Below are 16,931 nucleotides of genomic sequence, written 5' to 3'. Positions count from 1 at the left end.
CTCATGTACCATAGATAATTATTAATTGATTTATATGCTTCGCTCATACTTTCCACGCTCGTCCTCTTCCGCTGGATGCTTCTATCCGAACCCAAAGCGTGGCCATGCTTGCCGCGAAGAGTAGCACACCGGCAGTTATAGTAGCTCTCCAATATACAGACACACTTGACAATGCTGACTGCCCTGGGAGTAGTAGTCCTGTTAAGGGTGTTCCTAGCAAGGCTCCCATGCCTCGAATGAGGTACAGCGCACCATTTACCGAAGTAAAGTGCTGTACACCGAACAACTCAATTAAGCTGGCCGGGAACAACGAGATGTAGGCGCTACCAAAAGCGCCGTAAAAAATGACGAAGAAAATGAACAAGACCTCTCCTGCTTTGATGGAGATAGTGGTGCCGGCAAAAGTAGCCGGGAGCCATAGCGCAAATGTAGCAATGGCACTCATCACAGTGGTGGCATACAAAACATTTAAACGGCCAAGTTTGTCGGCTGCATAACCGATCACAATACGTGAAACAAAGTTTGCCGCATTGCTAATCGTGATGAAGTTATCCGCCATGGCAACGCTGTATCCCAGAGACCGCGCAAAAGCCGCAAAGAAGAACAGAGGTGTCGAATATCCAGCGGACTGCAAGAAGCAACCCAATGCCTGCGCGACGAACTTCTTTGACTTGGCAACTTCCCAATTGACAAGCGGGACTTTAGCCCAACCAGTTTTCTTCGAAATCCCAGCATTCTGTTCGTGAAGTTCCGCTTGGAACTTCGGTTCCCATCTCAATGCATATCCGGAGATAGGCACGAAGAGAACATTCAAACATCCAGAGATGCGTAGCGCATTCCGGAATCCGATTTGCGTAGTAATCGCCCGGAGCACAGGTGGCCAAACCATACCGCCGCAGGCGGAGCCAGAAATCACGATTCCCATTGCCAGACCACGACGCTTGTTGAACCATGTTGGGCAGACGGACATGGTTGGAACGTAGGCCATGCATGTGCCAATACCGACGAGGACACCGTGTGTGAGCTCGAACTCCCAGATATACTCACTTAGACTGGCAAGGATACATCCAAGGCCAAACACTACGCCTCCGAACATGATGATCGGCTGTGGGCCGTAGAGCTTGGCCCAGGCACTGACGAACGGCCCGCCCATCGACATTAGCGCAATAGATAGCGTACCAATAAGACTGATGATCGAGGACGATGTCCCTGTGAATGGGGTTCCGGACTCCTTGGCCATCTCCTCATAGATTGCCTGGTATACTCCGAACGAGAAGACGATACCACAAGTCATGAACATGGTGATAAAGCCGGCAGCGACGATTATAACATGGTGACTGTATTGAGTTAGCATACACTATACGTACAGTGTGGAGCCCTCGAAAAGAGGAATTATAGAATCATGGACAGAAAAGCTTGGCAAAGCTTGTTGATTGACCTAGACTTACAAATCCGAGGGTTCCGAAGTCGAATTATCCTGCGACTCATTCTGCGTCGGTGTTGGTGGTGGAGCCTCTCGCTCCGTTTTGTTGGCTTCGCACATGTCTTTTTCTTTCATTTTGGCGGCGTCCCAAGTCTTCCACCTAACACGGAGTAAGGAGGGAGAAAAGAAGAAAGAAAAAAGTCACGCATTATCATGAACCTCAAGGATCACGGCAACGACGGCATCTCTGCCACCCGATCTGATAATTCCTTTACGGAGTACCTCCAATTTCCCCGGAGTTGAGCACTATGCGGTCGTTGCCGACTCGGCCTTGCCGTTTTAGGGATTATTAGACTACTTGCTTTGTCAGAATTGGAGTCGAGTATCATTGGAGTCGGCAGATGCATGCTATTAATGGGGGGAATTTGGCGGCACTGAGAATACCCGGCAGATGGACCATGCCAAACTTATCCGAACGGATCAGATTCTCGGATACTAGACCCAGATACAGAAGCACTGATAGCTTCAGATAGCAACAAACAGTGTAAAGGAACAAGAAACGTCGTGACAGTTTTTTTTTTCTCTTTTGGAATGTATTATGACACCTGCATTTACCCTGCAAGTTAATGCGAATCAATGCAAATATAAGCTACACCGTTGCTAGTCATGTGATGACGTATACCCACGTGTTCTTTATCGTCATGAAGCTGTCGTGTTCTCCAGCTTCAATTCACCATCCACAAACAACATGACGGGTCTTGCGCCCTCTAATGTGGTCATCGTCCACCCCGATCTTGGCATCGGTGGTGCTGAGCGACTTATCATTGATGTGGCACTAGCTCTTCAGAACCGCGGCCACCGCGTGACGATCTACACATCCCACCGCGACACGAACCACTGCTTCGACGAAGCTCGCGATGGCACACTGGATGTCCGCGTCCGCGGCAACACCATATTCCCAGCGCATGTTTTCGGTCGCCTTCACATTTTCATGGCCGCCTTGCGACAACTACATTTGACTGTGTCGCTTTTGTCAGAACTGGGGTCGAGGGATACATTCAACGGTACGACATCGGACAACAAAACAGCGGAAAAGGACCAAGACCAGGACGATATCTTTATTGTCGACCAACTGCCCGCATGCGTGCCTTTCCTTAAAACCTTTGGCCGCCCACAAAAGTCCTACCGCCAACGGATTCTATTCTATTGCCATTTCCCAGATCAATTGCTTGCGCGCCGTGACGAAGGTAGCTCCCTTCTTCGACTAGCCAAGCACCTTTACAGATTTCCATTCGATTGGTTTGAGGGTTGGGCTTTGAGCGCGTCGGATAGAGTTGTTGCAAATTCAAAGTTCTCGCGTGGGGTTGTGCGCCAGGTCTTTGGGGCGGATAAGCTGGGAGATGTCGAGGTTGTTTATCCGTGCGTTGACACCGACGAGAAAGCTATCGCACCGGAAGCGAAATCGGCGGGGCCTCTTTGGGGCGGAAAGAAGATCTTGCTGAGCATCAATCGCTTCGAGCGGAAGAAGGATATGGCTCTGGCGATTCGAGCATACAATGGCCTGGGTGCGGAGAAGAGGAAAGGAACTCGGTTGGTAATTGCTGGTAAGTACTTTGCGTTGTCTTCGTATCGGAAATTCAGGCTGATCATGTTTTACCTAGGCGGTTATGACAATCGTGTCCAAGAAAACGTCCAGTACCACCAAGAGCTCGACACCCTTGCATCTAGCCTCGGACTGCAGACCGCAACCGCGAAGACTGTTGTCTCTGCCCTTTCCATACCCGATGATATCGATGTTTTCTTCTTGCTCTCCGTCCCTACATCTTTTAAAGACACCCTACTAGTACAGTCAAAGCTGCTCCTCTATACCCCGATCAATGAGCACTTTGGCATTGTGCCCGTCGAGGCGATGCGTGTCGGACTCCCTGTTCTAGCTTCCAACACTGGCGGTCCATTGGAAACAATCGTCGAGGGCGAAACGGGCTGGCTCCGGGACGCACATGCCGTCGATGAGTGGACTGCTGTGATGGACAAAGTTCTAAATGGACTGAGTTTGCAGCAAGTGGAAAAGATGGCGGCAGCTGGTAAACTAAGAGCCGATAGTGAGTTCTCACTCACGGCTATGGGCGATCGGCTGGAAGAAGAGATCTCCACCATGCTCTCAGCAGAGCGTCGTCCGTTTGATGGTTGGATGCAGGTGTGTGTTGGGCTTGCTCTCATCGTGGCATTGCTTGCAAACATCGGCTTGTTTGTGTACCACATGACTGCTTGATGTAGTTTATCTTCGAATTTAATACCCCACTTGTCTTTTATACTTTGCTTGAAATCAGGGTTGGTAAAAGAAAGTGTCAAAGTTATTTGTCCCTATTGATTATTATCATATGGTAGCTATTAAGAGATAATATGCTCACCCGGGTCGACTTCTAGACAAAGACCTCCCATGATTGATGAAATAGAGTATTAGGGTAGGTAACGGCTCATTTAACCTTAAAAGGTGTAGATTTGCAGATGCGCGATAAGGGTCACCTGACTTCGTGACGTCGCGTTTCGCGACGGCGCACTTTCACTTCTTGATATTGCCATATCACAAAATGCCCGAATTTATAGACCTGATCTCGTCTGATCCCCCTGTGCCAGAAAATTTATCCTCGCAACATGTACCGCAGTCAACGCAACCGATTTCTCGACGTCCATCCCGCCTGGGACTGATCTCATTGGACTCAATTAGCGCCCCATTGTTTACCCACGATGACAGTGACATACCTCCCAAGAAGCGAAGAGTTAGCCGCGAGAGACAGTCACCCCTCCGATCCGCGCAATCAGCTTTGGGACCTGCCGAGTCAGCGTTTTCCGAGTCGGCGTTCCCAAGCTCATTACCCTCAATACAATTCTCGGACGACGACTTTAGCTTTCCACCCTCACGCCCCGCCGCGCCCAAGACACAACCGGCTCCAAACGTGGACAATTCAGATCCTATTGTTTTCACGTCCCCTGTCTCGGCAAGGCCACCTAAAATCATGCCTTCAAACCCTCTCAACCGATTCTCCGGCCCTCAACATCCAACTTCTCAAAACAAAACCTACGACCTACCTGACATCATCACCATTGATGAGGATGATGAAGATTTTTTGAAGGCTACTGGGAGAAACGGAGCCAATCAGTTTACCCAAGACAGCATAGAGGAATTTAGTGATCCGTTTTCCATTCCGGGGTTCGCAGATATCATTGGAAGTAAAACGGCTTCTAAACCAATGTTTTCCAGCAAGACTGCGGAGTTGCTCGCTACTATCAGTGCAAAGGACAATTCTACGAGTGGGAAAGGTGCTTCGAAGGCAGGAAATCGAAAAAGTAAGAGTGTGGGAACTGGTACGAGGGGTTCGAATCATTCTGATGACGAAATCGATGAACCCATTTCACCAAAGCGGCCAGCGAAGAAATCCGGCAAAATGACGACTGAAGAAAAAGAAGCCAAGGCCAAAGCTCGTGCCGAGGCAAAAGCACAGAAGGAGCTGGAGCGCGAGCTCGAAAAGGCAAGAAAACTAAAGCTGAAGGAAGAAAAAGCAAAACAGAAACAGGTGGCGGCAGATATTTCAGAAGTGAATAAACTCAAGGTCGACAAGAAGGATTCTACGCCGGAGATGATCACACACATTGCATCCTCACTGGAAGACGCTAGTGTGGGTACTCAGACTGTTGAGTTTATGAAGCGACTTGGAGTGGAGCACAAGTTCTTTGCCAGCCCGATCCCTAATCTGATCAAATGGAGCCGAAAGGTCAAAGCGAAATACAACGAGGCAGCCGGTCACTGGGAACCGTGCGCGCTCCACATTGAGGCAGAAAAACATGTTCTGTGCTTGGTTCCGGCGCAAGACTTTGTGGATATGGTAATTCCTTCCCCAGACGAGGAAAGGGAAACATTGGAGCTTCACGTCCTTAAGATCAGGAGCGCATACCCCAGCCACAAAATCATCTATCTTATTGAGGGCCTCACAGCCTGGATGCGCAAGAACCGGAATTCAAGGAACAGAGCTTACCAGGCGGAGGTGCTTCGCCAATATGAACAACCAGCAGCTCCTGAACCCACGACGGCCCGGAGTCGCGGCCGAAAACCGAAAAACAAACCCGAAACTACACCCCCTGTCGATGACGATACGGTTGAAGACGCGCTCCTTACGCTGCAAGTGACCCATGCATGTCTTATTCACCATACCGCGACACCATCAGAATCAGCCGAATGGATCAAGAATTTCACCGAACATATCTCCACAATCCCCTACCGTCGCGAAATGATGGAGGGTAACGATGCTGCATTCTGCATGGACGTGGGTCAAGTCAAGTCCGGTGAAGACAATCTAGACACATTTGTCAAAATGCTCCAGGAAATCAACCGCGTGACAGCTTCCATGTCGTACGGTATTGCAGCACAATACCCATGCGTAACGGACCTTATCCGCGGTATGCGCATGCATGGGCCCACGATGCTAGAAGATGTCAGGGTATGTATATCTCTTCCCCTAATGGCCCGTCTTTCCCGCGATTGTAATTTTAAATCTGCTATATATGCAAGAATCTCCGCTGATCCCTGGACTAGAAATCTGCAAACAAGAATGGTGCTCTGACAGACTCGAGGGTTGGCCCCGCTGCCAGTAAAAGGCTGTACAAGGTATTTACAGGTCTTGATCCGACATCAACCGACGTCTAGCCCAATTGGGGAGGCACGAACCTTGGTCATGGAGCGCTATTTTTGCTTTTTGATATCCCTGGTTCAAAACTGTTTCCCATAAATAGCCATCAAAGCTTGAAAACAACTCACATAACCCAGGGTGTCAATGTCTCATTGACACCTAAATAGTCCCTGAACAACTTCCAAGATAAAAGGGAAAAGCTTAGCCTTTACGTGTGTAATACTGCTGCCTGCGCTGGTCGATAAAAGCAGAAAAAGTGGACAAAGTGGAGTGAAGTGGAGACTCAAGACAGTAATATTTGCCGAGCACGGGTAAGTTGCCTTAGCAAAGCTTGGTGTTCTCGCCCCGTAGGGCTGTAAGGCTGCGGTACCACGTCTGATAAGGGTCCGATGGATCCCTTTCCCAATTATAACTCGTACATCAAGTTTCCAGATCCCGGTTTCACAGCCTTGATCCACTCCCTCGCCGTCATTACGACTAGTATTCGAAACGGAAGTCATGTCCGCAGATGCGATGGTCGGAGATCAAGCGAATAATGGGCCACCCACGGAACACCGGCTATTCCTCTTCCAAATGCAGAGATCTTATTTTATCAATCGATCAATCTGATAAAAAACTTGCCACATCTTAGGATCCTGGCACAGTGGCCTCTACATATCATTCCTAGTTTTGAATTTCCGGAACGAAAATGGCTGCTGGAAGATGGGCTATTAGCCCAATGCTGCTGTTTTCAACTGGCTTGCTCGTTCTCTCGGCTTTCAATTATGGGTTGAGTGATCAGGCTTTTTCGTCTTGTCAGGCGATGGACGCCTTTGAGAAGCAGTTTGGTGTGTACGATGCTAAGACTGATGCGTACAAGATTCCGGCTCTGTACACTTCTCTGTATAACAGTCTGAAGGCAGGTGGTCAGATTATTGGTACGTGACCTGCCCATTATACTCAATTGGGTCCTTTCTGACGAAGTATCGTATAGGTGTTTTCATCGGCGGATACGTGAGTAATCGATGGGGACGTCGTATGTGTATCTTCACCATGAGCGTGTATGCACTCGGCAGTGCCTCTGTCGTCGTTAGTTCGACTACTCAAGCCCAACTCCAAACGGCCAGAGCTCTACACTGTGAGATCCACAACCTCTTCTACACCTATCGGAACACCTGGCTGATATCTGCGATTTCTGATAGACATCTACCTTGGTATGCAATTGGCCGTGATCCCAACCTTCTTGGCCGAACTGGCACCAGCCAAAAACCGCGGCGGAATGGGCGTGCTATACTGGCTTAGCATCAAAGCTGGTGGCCTCTTCATCACCGGTATTGCCCGCGCCACCAAGAAGATGACTACGAACGCAGCCTGGAGGATCCCCTTTGGACTTATCCTAGTCGTCCCATTCATTGTCATCTGTCTGGTCTGGTTCATCCCCGAATCTCCACGTTGGTATCTTCTCCGCGACCGTCAGGATGAAGCTCTGCGATCCCTTACCCGTCTCAAGAGCAAGGATACATCTGACGAGGAGGTTCGGGAGCGATTCGAGATGCTTTCATTTAAGGTTGCTGAGCAGCTGCAAAAGAAGTCCTTTAAAGATCTCTTTACGCGCCAGAACAGACAGAGAACTTTTATTGTTTCGGCGGCGAATTTCTTCCAGCAGGCAACCGGTCAGGCTTTTGCTTCGCAGTATGGAACACTGTTTGTTAAGCAGTTGAAGACCATCAATCCGTTTAGTGTGACTCTTGGTACTAATGCGATTGATATTGGTGCGATTGTCATCTCTGGTTTGTTGATTGATGTTGTTGGACGGAGGTTCGTTCCTTCACTTGTTCCACAAATTGTGGTATATGGTGCTAACTTCGTTTCCAGGGCGTTGTTCCACACCAGCTCTAGTCTTCAGACTGTGTCATTGATGACAATGGGTGGTCTTGGAACGGCAGATTCAAGCAACGTCGATGCCAAAAAGGGTATCGTGGCCATGCTGCTTCTTTTCAGTTTCAGTTGGTCTCTTGGCTGGGCTCCTCTGACATACGTTATTGGCGCGGAACTTCCTTCTTCTCCGTTACGTGAGATGACACTGCAGATCGCTTATACTGTGAAGCTTATTACCGAGTACGTGACATATCGCCTGATATTTTTTGTATATGTGGTACGATTGAGTACTGACAACTCATTCTAGATTCGTCGTGACTTTCACCTACCCTTACATGGAAACTGCTGATACGCCCCACCACGTTGACATTGGCGGCAAACTGGGCTTCATCTATGGGTCACTGTCGGCTGTTGCGTTCGTTTTTGGCTGGTTTTTCATTCCTGAGACGAAGCAACTGGAAATTGAAGAGATTGACCAGGTTTATGCCTTGAAAGAGGGTAAATTGGAGGATATCGAGTCGGCTGACGATGAGCGAACTACCGTCACTGAGATTCCGAAATAGGGAGTCTATTCGATTTGAAGACTTAATTGGATGGCGGGGCATCTGCGAATAGACTAGAGATCGACTTGGGAGTGGCCAGTGTCCATGCAAGAAGATGGTGATAGCTACTTGTAAATAAGAATGAATGTGGCTCTGAGCAAAGTCCACTATACTAGTCGATGAATCGACACTTTTAACTCATCCATCTCCAGGGCTAGAAAAGAGAACTCCTACATTGAAGGCAAGTGCATGCGAGTCGGAAACGAACGCAGATGTTAATTGGTACCCGAATTGTTCGATTCCATTGACTCCGTAGATGTTTATATCGCTAGATATGAGCAAACCCAAAAACGAAACGCTAAATGACTAGGATCGTGGTTAAACAACCACACCTCGTCGCTTCCAACCTCTCCAAGCAGCTAGCCAAGCCACAATGGCAATCCAAACACTAATAGTGCAACCGACGGCCCAGAAGCCATAGCATCGCCAACCATGGCATTGGCCGTCAAAATCACTGCCACTGCCATCATCCAACGCATTCTGGTACGCGGCAGAATAAATAACGCCCCATAGTGCGGCGCCGACGGCAGGCATCATAGCTACGATACCCCAGTTCGTGGCAAAGTTCTCTACGCCCCATACGACGGAGATGATGATCGGGGTAAGAGAGAAGGCGCTTCCGTAACCGAAACCGACGAGGGCCGTGGTCAGGTGGAAGAGAGGGGGCAATTCCAGTGCGAGGGGAGAAGCAAGGATGAGATAGCCAATTGAAAGAAGAAGTGCTGACGGTAGGAGAAAGACCATCCGGGAAACCGTGGGGCGGTTGTTCTCTGCCGTAGGGACTGTGTGTCGGCGACTATCTGGGATTGGAGGGAATAGATGCGTTGCTGGTGGTGCAAAGAAATCGGAGAGGGAGCCGGTGAGCAATCGGGCAATGGTCGATGTCAATGCTACAGTGGTGACATGAGTTGATGGAAGACCGGCTGGCGGTGGTAAATTGAGTGCGTAAGATGGTGGCGTTAGAGTTGGGATGATAGTGCCGAGCTAGTCTGGTCAGTAATTTACTACAAATCAAGAGGATCGAAGACTCACGTTATTGATGTATGACTCGCCAGGTCCAGTGACCAGGAAAAACCCAGCGGCAAGCCACCACATGGTAGGATCGAGGAGGAACACCCGAGTCTCGTAATTAAGAAGCCAGTTCTTCTTTCGACGTTCTTCCTCTTCTCTTTCCTTCTCTCGCCGTCTCTCTTCTCGCTCTTCCCCGGAAAGAGTTTCCTCTTCGTTGTTGTCCAAAAAGGTGCCGTATTCCACAGCTGCCCGAATCTCACCCCTAGGTCGGAAGAAATCGCTTTCCTCGAGGAGTCCACTGCGCTCCAGCTCCTCGACGGTCTCATCGATATATCGCTCCTCTTCGTCGTCGTCAACGATGCGCAACGCAAAGGTACCGATGATTCCAGTCACTAGCAAGACAATGCCCAGGAAAAGGAAGTATCGAAACACATCCACATCTCCACATTTGCCGTCGGGATCACGCTCGCATAGTACATAAGTTCCCAACTGACTCTGCCACATTCCACTCAGTCCAAATGCTGCGATTGGCAAAGCAAGCATTATGCCCTTATGCTTTCCTCTGCCATAATTCTTGGCGCAGGTCGCCACAGCAGCGAGGTACATGCAGCTCGTGCCCATTCCAATAGCAATGAAAGCCACGATCATCACCCAAAATGGCCACCCAGAGCCTCCCACATCTGGAGGCGGGCCACTTCTGTATGTGAACGCAGCAAGAAAATACCCCAGTCCAAACAACCCACCCGAAGCCAAGGACAATGGGGATGGGCTATACCGGTCGCATAAGTACCCAAATATCGGAACCAGTAGGTACATCGCAATCTCAGCCGCAATGGAAATCGCATTGACCCGAAGTTGGGTGTAATGAAGCCTGGTCAGCAACAAATGCCCGTACAACGAAAACGCCGTAATGCTACCCGCACCCAGACTAAAAAGCTATGATTTAGTGACCAGAAACACCCAGGACCGCAGCCACGAAGTCGGTTTACATACCAGGTAATAATAGCCCAAACAAAGCTAATGACTCGTATAACCTCTTTATGCATTTTCCGTCGATCGCGTTCGACAATACCATCCACGACATCGCTGAGAAGTCCGTCGTCACTGGTCGCACCGAATCCTGAGCGTGAGGAGCGGCGTGAGCGGCGTGATCCCGCCCTAGACCGCCCATTAGCTGGGTTGGTATCCAGATTGGGCCCGTCTATGTTTCCATCTTCAAGGAGGGGTCGGTTGGCATCGAAGTCCCGCTTATCGACATGGCCGGTGGAGCTGGACATCCTGCTCAGCACACCCGGTCGCCTGTACCGGAAGTCTCTGAGGGAATGGATAGGAAGCGAAGGTAGCTTTGTACGTTTGGGGAGCTATTCGATGAGGTACTGTTAAAACGGTATGGGGCTCGGGGCTATTGGCGGAGGTCGAATGATAGGCACCCGTGTCAGCTGGGTGGATCAGTTGCTTTGTTGTCAGAGCTCCACCCTACGTCATTGGGCTTCAAATGGGGCCCATCTCAGGAGTGATTGACTATGGCTTGTGTGGAAGATGAGGAGAAATGGAAAGTGAATTGGAGTATGGAGTAGTGCGAGCAACTGGAAGGAGTTCCCCCAACCCCGATTAGAATGCGGAGCTTATCGTCGAACACGTGATATCAGCCGAGGCTGCCAAGAGCCAAGTTCGCGGAAATACTACTTTAGAAAGAACTGTGAAGAACGTGATTTTTGACTTTTTGGATGATTCTGTCTAATACTGGATATGAGAGTATCATGTACAAACAGCACGGGGCTGGAAATAGCCCCGCAAAGTGAAGGCCAGGCGAAACCAAAAACCTTCGGGGTATTATCAATAAAACAGAACCGAGAAGTGAATCGGAAACAAAAGGTCGGGATAATCTCGTACACGCCAATCCAGGAAATGAAGACGGAGAGAAAACTGAAAGAAAAGCGAACAAAACCCAGGCTCTAAATGCATCCAGGATTGACAAAAAATCATTGAGTCGTCCGTGGACATCGTTACATCGTCTGCTCTTATTGAGGGCAGTTCGGGAAGGGAAAGGGAGGTAAGGTAGAAAGTAAGGGGGAAGGGAGAAAATGCAGGTCGAGTGTGGATATTTCATGACACAACTCGAACTGCACCATCTATCCCCAAGCGCCAGATTGGCAGATAGGCCAGGATCATTTCAGAAGCTGACTTCACCCGCATCACTTTCCATCACATTCTCGTCATATTGCTCGGACGGTTGCTCACGAACAGCGGGTTGGGAGCCTAGCGCAATGCCCTCCCCCTCACCACGTTCAATGAATTCGTCCTTCGTGACCTCGTTCATAATACGCAGGAAGTACATGCGCAACGTGCGAAGGCCTCGTAGGTAACCACGATCAATATCGTTGGGATGGTGTGGTGGACAAGGGGTGTCAGGGGGCAATTCGTCCTCGCCGGTGACGCAGTTGGCAAAATCAACAATCTTGAGTCGAACATTGATATTCTTCTGGGCATCTTCGTTGGCTTGGGGTCGGGAAGTGGGGTCAGTAGTTGGGTTGGGGGTTTGTGGAGGAGTGGCTGGCTCTCCATCATACAAAAGCAACAAGCTGCTGGCATAGAGTCGATAACGATCTAGTTTCCTGATCATGTTTTCCAACAGTGATAGTTTCTCCAAAATGCCGGGAATCTTCTTGGCCACGCTGGTGTAGCTGACACCATCGTAAAGGAAGCGGGTGAGAGCATCCTGGAATTCACGGCCAGATTTCAAATCGCGTCCAAAGTATTTATCTTCAAAGATGTACTCCTGCTTCTTGACGTTCCAGGCTTGCATGCCGCATAAACGTACTCCAAGTTGCCGCGAAGTTGTTGATTGACACTTGCGCCTTTGCGATTTCTTCTTTTTCTCATTCGCCTCGATGCCATACTGTCGGGTACCCATTTTCAGGTCTAATACGCATGGCTTGTTCATACCAGCTGTGAGATCTTCAAGGAGAAGGAAGAACTGGACTCGTTCGTCATTTTTCAGCTGCGCTTCCTTTGGATTACTAGGCAAATAGGCTGTCAAAGCATCCTCCGGCCTAAGCTGGGAAGAGGCAGCTGATATCCTGTCAGATGACAGATTCTCAGTGGTGGAAGGTTCGCTGGGAGCGTCTTCAGAAATTTTCGAGGTAGAAGAACTCCCTGATGGTGGAATACCCGCAGACGCAGGTGCATCGCCCTCCATCGAGAAGATTTCGTCTTCTCTATCTCCACCATATCCGTCATCTTCGAAAAACATCAGCTCTCCCTTTTTCTCAGAACCGATACTTCTTTGCCTTTGAAGGCCACCGCCTGAATGTCTTCTTCGCACATGCTGACCACGGTTGAGAGAGTTTGCGCGGTTAAGCTTATCGTCAGTCTTCACTCTCTCTAAGCGATCACGATTTTCATCCAAAGCTGTGGACGCGGAGGAAGAGAGAGCAGGGGCTTCAGGATCAGATCGCGCAATGTCCATTGCTGGACTCCTTAAAGTACGAACTTTGCCAAGACCGGAGGGACGCAAAGTAGATGTATGATCTTCAGACAAGTTTTCACCCCGACGAGTTATTTCCGAAGTGGTTCTGGACAAATGCAGATGTCCACGGGCATGTCGTCGATGGTGGTGAATGGCAGGAGGGCTGAAGACCTCTCGAAGGACCTGCTCCTGAAGCTTCCTGTTGACCGTCGTAGCTCCCCATATCTTTGCTTGATTGCTCAATGAGTTAGGACTTGAGCTCGGCTCTCCAAGTCCACCAGCAGAATGTGGTCGGGTATTCGAAAAGTCATCCAATTTCCTCGATCGTTGGCGCGAAAAGAGATCAGCTGGGATGATGTGGCGGTTGTTCTCAAGAACCACTTTAGGAATTACGCCAGTGACCTGACTCTGGCTCACAATTCGCTGAGGCTCTCCTGGTTTTTGAGAATCCATTCCAGTGGCGCCATTGCCATTTGATTGTTTTGCTTCCAAATTCTCGTGAGTGCCATTTTCAGTATGTTCTTTCGGTCGTTTGGGCGTCTTCGAAAAGGTTACATTCAGAACACCGATGTACCTAGAGGAAAAAAGTAATCAGCATCAGGCAATAAGTGAAAGTGGAGTTGAATATGACGTGGCGGGGTCTGGCGCCTAAGTAGGCAGCCAGTCGATTTTTCCTCTCTCCATTCTTGGTGCAAAAAATAAGACTTTTGTCGACTCACCTGGGGAGAAAAAGTAACATGTCTGGATGTCTTCGTTCGATGCGTTCATAAAACTCATTCTCTCGATTGTTGAGCTGTTTGCAGACTGCACGCCTGGAAAATCGGAATACAGTTGTGTGACCACCCACTTGATGCCTATAGGGCTTCAACTCAACAGCACCAAGGGGCCCAGCTGGCTTGCGACGTTCCAGGATACGTGAATGCTGAGTGGGAGTAGCAGTCGGCGTAACATCCACATCGTCAGTCAAGCTGGAATCATCAACCGATTTTGCACTTTCATCGGCAGAAAATGCATCGGATTCGGCGGTGGAATCATAACTGTACTCGGAAATCGGGCCCAAAGGCTTCTCTGGTACACCATCGGGTGGCGCAAGATCACCATGGAGAATCTTACTTTCATTTTTAGATCGAAAGGATATATCCACATAGCCAACATCTTGCTCGGGGGGAGGGCTACGTTGTTGGGGTATTAACATCAATCCATGACTCTTGTCAGTTGCAGACAGTTTCATAGGCTGCACGCCTTGCGATTCCGGTCCTATTGATCGTGGGTCATTGACCGCTTCGGAGACGGCAACACGCTCGTGAGGGAAATAGACGGCAGACTTGATTTGCTCATTGCCCTCGTCTTCGAACTGTGCCGAATCCCGTCGCTCATCCTGTTCAACGGAGCTCAGCGAATCGGCAAAATGCTCAATATGAGGCTCTTTCTGGAAATAACTCCTGCTGCGTTCCGAATACTGGGCGGGAATGCTTCTGGAAAAGGATGAACCACGGGCTCCCCCCGGAGTCAAATGGAAGTTTCTGATTTCTTCAAGAAGACCGCGCGGTAGAGCTGGCGGCCGACGCTTCGAGGGTCCCTCCGACTCTGGCTGATGCTGTAATTCAGTTTCATTTGGTGTTTCGAACGATGGGCCATCCCCGAGGGAGGGAAGAGAGATGCTCCTCCGAATCAGTCCACTATCCTCCGACAGATTTGAGGTCTGCATGTTGTGATCCATAGCATGATCCCACAATTCTGCGGCCTCATCGTGCTGTCGGGAATGGTCCTCCCATTTTTTCCGCTCTGGTGAAGTGGTATTCTCTTTGAACAAGCCCAAGTAATGGCTGGACTTACGACTGCGCACGTTGGAAGCAGGCTCCGCGTTGTTCAGATTCGCCTCAATCGTACTATCCACACGTCCACGGCGGCCTCGACTGGGATTCGGCTCTAAAGCCACGGCCCGAGAAGATTCGGCGAATGAATCGAAGGAAACGCCTTCTCGGCTCAGCGGCGGCCGCCCGTAGTCAGGCGTCAATGACTGGGGTGAATGAGAGACATCGTCTAGTACGGATGGAAGAAGACTGCGTTCGGTCGGTGAGTCTGGGCTGTCAAACCTCGTACCTGGATCACCCGGCGTATACAGTGATTGAACACCAGCCTCCCTTTCCTGGTCTTTCACCTGGTCTGGAACGAAGATGGACGAGCGCAAGGCAGAGAAAGGGGAGGCATCGGTGGAAGGGAAGAGAGAAGAAGAGCGTAATGGGAGATGTCTGCGGACGTCAACTTCCATGTGGGAAGGGTCGACGTGAGGATTGAGGGGAGAGACCTTAGAGGGAGGACTTGGAGCCCCGTGCACATCATCGAGGCGCGGAATGGAATTCACCTGGCGCTCATTCTCCGGGGCCCTTGCTGGGGGCAATTGTGGGGTATTGGCGCCGCTGTCGGTAGGAAGGTAGTGGGTTGCAAAGATACTATCTCTTTCGGACAATTGTGGACTGTAGAAGGTTTCCGGGCGGGGAAAAATGGCCTGCGGGTTCGTGGGAGCCCTTTTTACAGTGAACGGAGGTGCAGGCTGGGTCCATTGACGAATTGTGGGGGATTCCGCCCGCGACGGGGAGGATGCCTGTGGAGCCCCCTGGGACAGGTTTTGCTGCGGTGAATGCAACAAGTGGTGACGTGGGTTGGGCCGAGCTTGTTCGACCTCCGCTGAGCAATCATGTTGGGCAGGCGCGGCAGGTGTCACCAGGGGGTAAGGCAAGGTATCTTCGGGATCGGACGGCGGGTTTGACATGGAGAGGACATTGGTCAAAGTTACAGGGTCGGAAGGGTCTGGAAGCGATGGCGACAGTGGTTGGTCAATGCCGGAGGGGTGTTGGGGGTCGAAAGGATGGGACGCCAACACGAAAACGGAGGCAGACAGCTTGCTGGCGTCACGACAATGAACCACACCGAGTTAGTGGAGAAAGTGACCAGGAAAGTGACTAGGGGGGGAGAGATTTTTCGAGAAACACGGGACAGTCCGAGGGCCACGTTGGGGAAGAGACGGATCTTACAGGTGGAGGTTGACCGCAAATCGGTCAGATAACCGGGATCAGAGGAGGTGAATTGGTTTGGGGTAAAAAGAGTAATAGATAAAGGATGAGGCAGGCTGAGACCTAGCCGGTAGCACAGTGACGCCGATCGTCCGTCACCGCCTTGTGGAGACCCGATCGTGAGGTTCTCCTTCTTCCTGTTAAAGTGGAGACTTAGATGAATGCAGGAAGATAAGAAGGATAATGGAACAAGGAAAAAACTGGAGAAAAACCGTCGATGGGGGTGCGATAGGAGGGAGATAGGAAGAGTGGAACAGAAAGAATGAAGTCACCTGCATAGGTTTGCCTTCTATATGATTTTCTAACTTCGATCTTCTTCCCTTTACCCCAGACTGAATAGTTAATTCCCTTCAAACCCATTCAGTGCAACATGCAGTCTTATCTTCAATTTCCCAGCCACACTAACGAACAATGATGCGATCGTCGATCCGTTCCTTCTAGGTCAGATGCAGCGAATCTTGCAGAACAAACATTTCCTCCCAAGTGACACGATTCATCACAATTCGAAAGGGAGAGAAATGTTGGTACGATCAACCCACACTCTCACAGTGGCACTTCAGATAGGCTACCTTGGTCCAATTCCCAATGGTTGACGACTTCTCCCCGAGCAGTGGGGGCAAGGGATAACAAAGTTCTCGGGTCGATCCCTCTCAATTCATGGATTTCTCTTCAGCCTATCAACGGGGGTCTTGCACTGGCGTGCAGCGCTCATGGTCAACCATACGGTGTCGCCTCCACCATTCTTAGCCAGTCGGGATGGCCCCTGGTTCATCACTACTCATGATTGGCAGGGGCTTTATTTGAGGAATT

At 50.1% G+C, this 16,931-nt stretch overlaps 7 protein-coding genes across 7 annotated transcripts; 4 read left to right on the top strand and 3 right to left on the bottom strand.

Moving 5' to 3' along the window:
- Positions 1 to 43: 43 nt before the first annotated feature.
- Positions 44 to 1,558, bottom strand: N7503_005260 (uncharacterized protein; the record flags this gene model as incomplete). Its single annotated transcript, XM_057064807.1, has 2 exons — positions 44 to 1,337; positions 1,449 to 1,558. The coding sequence occupies 2 exons, from the start codon at positions 1,556 to 1,558 to the stop codon at positions 44 to 46; spliced, it is 1,404 nt and encodes a 467-aa protein (XP_056922550.1).
- A 613-nt stretch (positions 1,559 to 2,171) lies between these two features.
- On the top strand, positions 2,172 to 3,695 carry N7503_005259 (GDP-Man:Man(1)GlcNAc(2)-PP-dolichol alpha-1,3-mannosyltransferase; the record flags this gene model as incomplete). The annotated part of the gene is made up of 2 exons (XM_057064806.1): positions 2,172 to 3,027; positions 3,085 to 3,695. The coding sequence occupies 2 exons, from the start codon at positions 2,172 to 2,174 to the stop codon at positions 3,693 to 3,695; spliced, it is 1,467 nt and encodes a 488-aa protein (XP_056922549.1).
- A 319-nt stretch (positions 3,696 to 4,014) lies between these two features.
- Positions 4,015 to 5,174, top strand: N7503_005258 (uncharacterized protein; the record flags this gene model as incomplete). The annotated part of the gene is made up of 2 exons (XM_057064805.1): positions 4,015 to 5,100; positions 5,163 to 5,174. The coding sequence occupies 2 exons, from the start codon at positions 4,015 to 4,017 to the stop codon at positions 5,172 to 5,174; spliced, it is 1,098 nt and encodes a 365-aa protein (XP_056922548.1).
- Positions 5,175 to 5,304: 130 nt separating this feature from the next.
- N7503_005257 (uncharacterized protein) lies at positions 5,305 to 6,125 on the top strand (the record flags this gene model as incomplete). Its single annotated transcript, XM_057064804.1, has 2 exons — positions 5,305 to 5,919; positions 6,015 to 6,125. The coding sequence occupies 2 exons, from the start codon at positions 5,305 to 5,307 to the stop codon at positions 6,123 to 6,125; spliced, it is 726 nt and encodes a 241-aa protein (XP_056922547.1).
- A 671-nt stretch (positions 6,126 to 6,796) lies between these two features.
- On the top strand, positions 6,797 to 8,528 carry N7503_005256 (uncharacterized protein; the record flags this gene model as incomplete). The annotated part of the gene is made up of 5 exons (XM_057064803.1): positions 6,797 to 7,025; positions 7,082 to 7,225; positions 7,290 to 7,905; positions 7,963 to 8,205; positions 8,273 to 8,528. The coding sequence occupies 5 exons, from the start codon at positions 6,797 to 6,799 to the stop codon at positions 8,526 to 8,528; spliced, it is 1,488 nt and encodes a 495-aa protein (XP_056922546.1).
- A 357-nt stretch (positions 8,529 to 8,885) lies between these two features.
- On the bottom strand, positions 8,886 to 10,855 carry N7503_005255 (MFS transporter; the record flags this gene model as incomplete). The annotated part of the gene is made up of 3 exons (XM_057064802.1): positions 8,886 to 9,551; positions 9,600 to 10,506; positions 10,572 to 10,855. The coding sequence occupies 3 exons, from the start codon at positions 10,853 to 10,855 to the stop codon at positions 8,886 to 8,888; spliced, it is 1,857 nt and encodes a 618-aa protein (XP_056922545.1).
- An 896-nt stretch (positions 10,856 to 11,751) lies between these two features.
- Positions 11,752 to 15,820, bottom strand: N7503_005254 (inositol polyphosphate kinase KCS1; the record flags this gene model as incomplete). The annotated part of the gene is made up of 2 exons (XM_057064801.1): positions 11,752 to 13,621; positions 13,767 to 15,820. 2 exons carry the CDS (start codon positions 15,818 to 15,820, stop codon positions 11,752 to 11,754), a joined length of 3,924 nt encoding a protein of 1,307 aa, XP_056922544.1.
- Positions 15,821 to 16,931: the final 1,111 nt, after the last annotated feature.

This window comes from Penicillium pulvis, assembly GCF_028828015.1.
Source record: "Penicillium pulvis strain IBT 33274 chromosome Unknown contig_23_segment0_segment0, whole genome shotgun sequence".
NCBI lineage: Eukaryota > Fungi > Ascomycota > Eurotiomycetes > Eurotiales > Aspergillaceae > Penicillium > Penicillium pulvis.
This window is presented reverse-complemented; position numbering and strand designations above follow the sequence as displayed.